Genomic DNA, 8620 nt, shown 5'->3' with positions numbered 1-8620 from the left:
ACTATTTCCTGAGAGGGGTGAAGGAGGCTATATACATTAGGGTTCAAGACCCTTCTCTTAACCGAGACGGGGGCCGACATCGTCTACCAGATACCTTTGACCCAGTGTTGACCTTACACTTCAAAAAAAGCAATGTGACAAGCCTCACAGGGTCAGTCTACTGAGGACGACCAGAATGACTGGTCGAAAGCTCTAGGTGAGAGAATTTTTTTTGAGTTGGATTGAAAGCTTTAACTCTAAACAGTCTGGTCAGCTTTTATCACTATGTGTCAGCTTTTAGTTTTAGATAAGGCCATGTTGATTTGATTATATGGATGACATCCTCTGGGAACCCGGAAACTGACACGAGCGTGCGAATGAAAAAAAGTGTGACCAAAGAAAATGTTGACTTCATCATGAAATCTGCATGGTCATTAAGGTGGAAGAAAGTGACTGAACACACAGAGTATGGTATGGCGAATAATGTGGCACTTGTACCAAGTAAATGATAAACGCACAAATGCATTTGATAGACCAAGATCCAAGTGGTACATGTACATGTATAACATGCATTTGTACCAAGTGAAGGTATTGAACAATAGCATTGCCTTTCTGTATGTACAGTTTGTACTGAAATAAATAAAATGGTACACTAGCACGTCGGCAGAACGTACTGCGCCTGCGCAGAACCCCGTATTTTCGCATTTTTCGTTGGGTTTTTTTGGTCAACGTTGCATCAGAATTTTGCCTGTTGCAGAGGATATTCTTTCCGACATAACATTTGGAAACTACTGTCGAAATGCTAACCGTATATGAGCGAATACAACCTTATATGAGACATTCTGCCGAAATACTATGTACAATACATTACGGGTTTCGCGCAGGTGCAGTACGTTCTGCAGTGTATGTGCTTGGTACACCCCTACTGCTAAGAGGTTAACAGTTGTGTTGTTGTGTACAGGAAGTGGACCTGGTGAGGGGACAGGTACAGCGACTGGTCTCCCTCCCCATGTGGATAAACCTGCTACCAGTAAGCAACGATTTTACAACATCTTTTTTGCATCAAATTATTCTTTCAGTATGAAAAAAAAGAGTTAATCTCTGCACTTCATCGTCAACAGAACTGATTTAATGATTTGTTTTTTAGGCTCGTCTACAGCAGGAACTGAAGGCTACACCAAAGTTGAAGAAGTTCTGGAATGTGCTGAAAAAGGCAGACTCTCGATTGAATCCATCTGCTCTGGAAAGGTATTTCCATGGTCAAACTCACTCAGTCAGTCAGTCACTCACTCACTCACCACTCAATCACTCAGTCACTCACTCACGAACGAATTAACTCAGTCACTCACTCACTCAGTCACTCACGAACGAATGAACTCACGAACAAATGAACTCATGATCACTCACTCACTCACTCACTCACTCACTCACTCACTCACTCACTCACTCACTCACTCACTCACTCACTCACTCACTCACTCACTCAAATAATCTTAGTGACAGTTACTATAGTCAACCACTATCCTCAATTTTATAGTACAATCACGGTACACTGTAGAGATAATTCATGCTTGTCTGGAATTTCTAAAAGTAATCCAAAACTTTTTGAAAATTAGGTTAATGGAACAGTTGGTAGTATAATCCAGATCTAAGGATGAATATTTATCAATACCACATTTGTTTCAGATCTGTTTATGACAGACAGTTTCTGTATCACCTGATGAAGAAATTCTTTGGTACTTTGGACAACATTCCTGCCACAGGTAATGTTTGGGAAGAGTCTTTGTGGGGAATACTATGTAATATGCATTGAGTTTGGTGTAGTGATTAAGTTCTGCAAAAAAACTGGGCAAAACTGAAAGGCTGTCTTAAATTGTCAGTCTACACGATATGTTGGTTTTGCATAACTGGTAAACCATCTTTAAGAGTTTTACACTTGTGTAAGACAGGACTGTAAGGTTTGATCCACAAAAATGTACTCAAAGGGAGATGGACCCCTAATATTTTCGTTAAGCTTAGCAGGATCTTTAATGTGCTCAAATGTAGGGCCTCCATCTTTGTGTCTCATCTGAGAATACATTTCTATCCAAAGCAACGTTTCTATCCAATACATGTACTCATTTTCACACTGAGTGAAGAAACAGTAATGTTGAAGATACAGTTGAAAATAATTTTTTGACCCAGGTTGCCCAGTGGGCAACCTACAGCAAAAATTAGGTTGCCCATCTGAATTTTAGGTTGCCCCACCTATAAGTTACATGTACTTTCCTCAAATTAAGTAATGTTACATACATACATGTAAGCCTTTGACAGTATTTCTAACAGCCTTTAGTTAACTAATACTAGTAATAGACATTAATACCTAAAATTAAAAATCATCTGCAGGCTACAGTGGTGCAAGCCAAGTGGGCATGATTTTAGGTGGGCATTCTTAAAATTCAGGTAGCACACAGGGCTACCTAGGTTCAAAAATGGGTTGCCCCAAGTAAAATTTGGTTGCCCGGGGCAACTGGGCAACCAGGTATTTTGCACGCTGGCCTTTCCCAAGGCCACAACATTGGGGCCTGCAAGGGATTCGAACCCTGGAAGTTTAGATTCTACATAATACATGTAAGTCAACAACTCAATATTCAATGTACCCTACACACAGTTGATCCACTGCCCCTACAGCCTGAAAAAGGCTATGGAACTACCTTTATCCTTACCAACATGTCCTACATGTACGGTCATTGTACATGTACTTGTGGTGTAATGTGTGTTGTTTTTTTTACTTTTTGCCAGGACCAGTAGAGATGGACAAAGTTCACTACTGTGAGAGGTTCATGGAGCTGATGATTGATCTAGAGGTATGTGCAGAGGTTTCAATTTGTTGAAACATCTAAATTTTTAAAATTGCTGTTCAGTAAAATAATTCTTTCAATCAGTGACTATTAAATCCTAAGGTACATACCTCCGAATTTTCTACGACTAGTCAGTTCGTCTTGGTCACCGAATAATCCTAGTCTCGCAAGATAACGCGAGACTAGGACGAGACTTGCATGGATCTTCTGCCCCCTATATGTACCTTACTAATAGGATTTAATAGTCACTGATTGAAAGAATTATTTTACTGAACTTGTACTATACGTGACTGATGAATCTCTTCAACGTTAAAATTGCTGGGTTTTCAGTTTTTTTTTCCGCATATTATTAACCAGAAAACTGCCTTTAGGCACACCACATCAGTTTTTGTACAATAAGTACAAGCTGCGTAATACCAGACTGTAAGGTTTGAACCACTCACAACGGGAAGGACCTCTACTCTTTCTATAAATATAGTGTGGAGGTAAAAGGCAGTGGAAGGAGAGGTGTGGGCTCTGTCTTTCAGTACAATGCCCTAGACACATTGGACTAACAACCCACTGCCCTTACGGCCTATAAAAGGCTATGGAACTCACCATTACCTTTTTTCCCTAAAACAAATGTAGGCCCTGCTACCCACAAGACGTTGGTTTAACACACTGATGGACGACTCTCACCTGGTGGTCAAGTGTCGACTGTCTAAACTGACCAAAAAGGAGGAAGGCAGGCTCTTCAACCAGGTAAAGACCATTTCACTTTCTGTTTGAATGGAAGAACAGATTTCTGAAGCTTACAATGTATAATTGTTGTTCATCACGTTGGCAGAACACACTGTGCCTGTGCGAAATCCGTAAATGTATTGTGCATAGCACTTTGGCAGAACATCTCGTTTAAGGTTGTATTCATGCCACATCGATTTAATTTTATGGATGACATCCTCTGAAGACCCCCAAACTAGTGCGCACGGGCGAATAAAAAAAAATCTGACAAAAAATAAAAATGCTACTAAACCACAAGAATACATAGCTTGTATTGTAATTTTGTGTCCGTACGTATATGACAAGACAGCACAGGCTGGCTTTTTCCAGAATCAGCACTGTACGTATGTACTGAGTTCTTGAGTCGTGGGACTTCGCGCGTCGACGTCGGTAGCCTGGGTGCCATCCTCTAGATAGGGTTACCACCGGCTCCGTATTGTCGCTAACTACCATGGACTACCCAGGCCAAGAGCCAGGCTAGAGCCTCGGAGGACGTGATCTTTTTTTTTTCTTGAGAAGAGGCGAAAATCAATGCGCGCGCGGATGTCATCCATAAGATTAAGTCGGTGTGGCCTTATTTAAGGATATAACATTCTGATGATACTTTTCAAATGTTGTGTCCAAAAAAATATCATCAGATTCTGCAACAGGAAAAATTCTGATGCAACGTTGAACAAACATCCAACGAAAACTTTGAAAAATCTGCATTTTGCATAGATGCAGTACGTTCTGCCAGTGTACTAAGTCTTGTGCCAGTCACTACAGTGCAATCTCTGCAATCAGTGCTATCAGTGCTATGACACACTCTCCTGATTACGCAAAATTTGACATACCATACTTAGCCGTGCATCAAGATCTCCCCTGGACGTTATACCCAAGAGGGTTTTGTGCCAGTAGTAATAAGAAGAAGATACTCCACACACTTACTCTATGCCCGTAAGTTTCTGACTTATAATGAAAGCAAACCTTCTGGTAGAGTACATGTACATTGTATGTGTTATAGGCCCGCTTTACACACACCATTTCTGAGTCGAGTCAGCAAAAATTATGTTCACAGATGGGGCCGCAAAGCGACCTAGCACTCCCGCTGTGCCACCCTCTCCCCAAGTCGACTCGGTGGCTCGGTCTTGCCTGACTACTACGCAGATATGCTCATGTTGACTTTGCCCATTTACACACGCAAAGTTAGTGGACTCGGCACTCCGCTGGCCGACTTAAGTCTGGTTTGGATACGACTGAAGTCGTCTTTATTATGATGTGACTTGAGTTGAAGTACTTCTCTTTACACGGAACTTTTTGCTCAAGTCGACTGGCTCAAGTCGTCATTAGTTGTAGTTGATTTGAAAAAGTTATGTGTAAAGCAGGCCTTAGTCTATCCATACCCTTCCTTTCTTATTGTTACTTGTATGTTCTGCCAGCTCCTAGACAGGCTGAAGTTTTATGCCGGCTTCGAGATCAATGACCAGACAGGGGAAGCTCTGACCGACCACAACATGACAGACCTACACTACAACAGGATCACATCTCTACAGGTAAGGTCTGCACAGTGTTCAGACTTGAAGCTTATTTTACAGAATATTCTTGGATAATAACATAGGAGGCACATTGGAGTTGAATATTATAGACTACAATGTCCATTGCAAGTTGGATTGCCTAAACACCAGAGGGAGATGTGGAACAAATATGTATCATGACGTGTGTGTGTATTACATGTATGTGTATTATTACCATTTGTATCATCTGATTGTAAACCCTGCATCAATTCAGCACTATAAGGCTGCGATTGCATGGGTGGTGTTTGGCCAATAAACGATTTATTATTATTGTTCATACATGTTTCAAAAAGAGAGAAGAGATCCTGTAGTTAGATCCTGTAGATAGAGAAATACTGTAGCACACGAATGTAACAATTGCTTCTTCTATTCTTATTACCAAGTTATTTAACTTAAGTGCATGTGGCCTGTGTAGGGCGTGAACATGCAATAAAGTTCTTTTTTTTTTTTTTCTAATCAGTGCAAAGTGAACCTGGTCTTAACATCGTATATCGATGATTTTCGGTTCAATACAATGTCACATCAATTCCCCTCGTTAAATTGCACAGACACATTCGATCCCAAAATTATCAGATACATTATACATTATACATGTACATAATACATAATTGCATGGTACATAATTAATTGTCATAAATTAGAAAATCTCTAAGAGTTCAACAAGAAACTGTTTACAGCAGTCTTGAACTTAGTCATATTGGGACTGTCAGGGAAGACCGAGGCTGGTAAGGAGTTCCACAGCCTGCTAGTCCTTGGTACATATGAAGACATGTGGAGCTGAGTGTTGGATTTTGGCACTTTAACAAGGTATGGGTGCCCACTTGTGGTTGAGTGAGTTACTCGCGTTCCAGATACTGAGATACTTAGCGCTTTGGTCGGCAGAATTCCAATGAGTTCCTCTGAGGGTTGCAGGAAGACATGCCGGTAAAAGGTACTCAGACTGGCTACTTTTCTCCTGTGTTCCAAGGGATATACTCCAACTTTTTGCGGATCCCCAATTTGGAGCTGACGTACAGCTTTCTTCTGAATGCTGTCAAGTAGTCATTGTCATTGTCATTATTATAGATTTGACCGGTTTGGACTAAGGATGATGCAGAATACACCAACTTTTATCTTAATATTCATGTCATATCAGATTGAGAAAATGCACATTTCAATATAAAACCTTCTACCGGTTTGGACTAAGGATGATGCAGAATACATAAACTTTTATCTTAATATTCATGTCATATCAGCTTGAGAAAATGCACATTTCAATATAAAACCTTCTACCGGTTTGGACTAAGGATGATGCAGAATACATCAACTTTTATCTTAATATTCATGTCATATCAGATTGAGAAAATGCACGTTTCAATATAAAACCTTCTAGATGTTGAGAAAATTTGATATCCATTAACGAAATATTCCAACATCTGAACCCGGTGTCATATATTTGTTGTCCATATTCACAGTCATATAAAATCATGCTATGTCTTACAGAGGGCTGTATTCAAGCACTTTGAGGAGCTTCAGAAGTTTGCCTTTGCAAACGTAGCCAGTATAGACACCAGGGAAGCCCTTCAGTCACACTTCAGTGCCATGAGGTATGTACATGTAGAATTAGTAAAAGTATTTTTTTAGCATGTTTACCTTTATGCTGGCTATTTTTTTCTCAGTTTGTTCTTCTTCTCCAAACACATAACCGATAAATTGCCTTTTTGTGACACACACATGCAGTTAAAGTACAAGCTGTGTAAGACCTGACTGTAAGGTTTGAACCAATCACACCAGGAAAGACCCCTGCTCATTTCAAAGTGTGGGACCTGCTGGGATTCGAACCCTGAACCTTCAGATTATGAGCCAACAACCTTTAAGTTTACTATATTATATAAGACTTCTTACCACCTCTTGTTGCGAAATTAAGTCTCTGTAAACATGAATAAATCTACAGTAACATGTATCTTCTTTTTTTCCTTTTCCTAGTGCCAAAAAGCTGCATGAAGTGTGTGCATACCTGAACCTACTGCCACATCCTGAAGGAGATGGGGAGACCTCCCCCTACAGTCCTAACCTTCTTCTGGAACTGTTGGTAAGGAAGCATGGCCTCATGGCCAATTTAAATTGCAGTTCAGAGCTCGAAATACTTTTTCTGCATACCTGAGTAAAGTTAAAAATTATTACACATGTACCTGCACCAGACAAATTTTACCTGCATCACAGAATTTAGGAAGCATGGATTGTACTCAAAACTGTTCAGAAACCATTTAAAATTTTTTTTTCAAATTTCTTTTCTTCTTTATGCCTTTTTATGGGTGGCAACATTTACTTCAGCTAATAAAAATGCACACCTACATGACTGTATGACTGTAATGTTATATATAAACCTAGTGCATGGACTGGGACAGGATAGGTGCAGGTAGACATCAGAGACCTGCTTTAATTTTATTCCATTTTATGTTTCTTGCATTAAATACTTCTTTATTTTGTTTAAAGTTAAAACTTTTGGTCCAACACAAAAAGTTCTCTCACTTAGAGCTTTCGACCAGACACTCTGGTCTTCCCCAGAAGTGTGACGTCAACACTGGGTCAAAGGTATCTGGTAGACGATGTCGGCCCCCGTCGCAGTTAAGTGAAGGGTGATGAGCCCTGATTCACCCCTCTCAGGAAATAGTCTTGTTCAGTGTCCAAAATCCAAACTTCTTTGTTTTGTTGTGTCCAGGTGTCACGCCATGAGCGTAGACTGTCTCAGCTGGAGGCTCTAAACGAGATGCCGCTCTATCCTACTGAGGAGATCCTGTGGGATGAGAACATTGTTCCCACTGAGTACTTCTCTGGTGAAGGTAAGGACAACTTTGTCAGGGCTCGAAATGCTGGGTGCATGTGCACCCAAAATTGGAGCTATGCACCCAATTTTTTTCTGGTAAAATATTTTTGTAGATATTTTTGTACATATTAAATAATAGTATGCAGAATATTCAAGCATCAGAACAATAATAAAATCTTTGTTGTAATCCTTGTGTAAGATTTTGAAGTTAGTTCCCATTTCAGATTCAAGCTTAGAAGAGGAGCATTAAGATCTGTAATTAGGTTTTGTTAGGTTTTGTAAGGCCACACTGAGTTAATTTTATGGATGACATCCTCTGAAGACCCCCAAACTAGTGCGCGCGGGCGGAAAAAATAAAAATCCGGCCAAAAATAAAAATGCTACAAAACCACAGGAATACAAACCTGGTATTGTGAATTTGGCGCATTACATAGCGACAGGCCGACACATGCTGGATTTTTGCGGAATATGAATTGACACTGCTGTACGTATGTACTGAGTTCTTGAGTATTGGAGCTTCGGTGGCCTGGCTGCCGTCAACCAGAGTTATCACCACCATGCACTACCCAGGCCTAAAGCCAGGCCAGAGCCTCGGAATACGTGATCTTTTTTTTTTGAGATCGGGCGAAAATCAATGCGCGCGCGGATGTCATCCATAAAATTAAATCGGTGTGGCCTAAATG

At 40.4% G+C, this 8620-nt stretch overlaps 1 protein-coding gene across 1 annotated transcript in view; it reads left to right on the top strand.

Moving 5' to 3' along the window:
• Positions 1-8620, top strand: part of LOC109484881 (intron-binding protein aquarius-like) — a 48170-nt gene that overhangs the window by 11166 nt on the left and 28384 nt on the right. The window contains 9 exon segments of the mRNA XM_019788238.1: positions 941-1009; positions 1127-1227; positions 1666-1742; positions 2761-2825; positions 3447-3560; positions 4997-5110; positions 6614-6717; positions 7097-7202; positions 7833-7953. Coding sequence (XP_019643797.1) covers positions 941-1009; positions 1127-1227; positions 1666-1742; positions 2761-2825; positions 3447-3560; positions 4997-5110; positions 6614-6717; positions 7097-7202; positions 7833-7953 — 871 coding nt within the window.

This window comes from Branchiostoma belcheri, unplaced genomic scaffold (genome assembly GCF_001625305.1).
Source record: "Branchiostoma belcheri isolate BF01 breed outbred unplaced genomic scaffold, Haploidv18h27 scaffold71, whole genome shotgun sequence".
NCBI classification, from domain to species: domain Eukaryota; kingdom Metazoa; phylum Chordata; class Leptocardii; order Amphioxiformes; family Branchiostomatidae; genus Branchiostoma; species Branchiostoma belcheri.
Note: the sequence above shows the minus strand (reverse complement) of the source record. Positions and strands in the feature narration are given on the sequence as shown.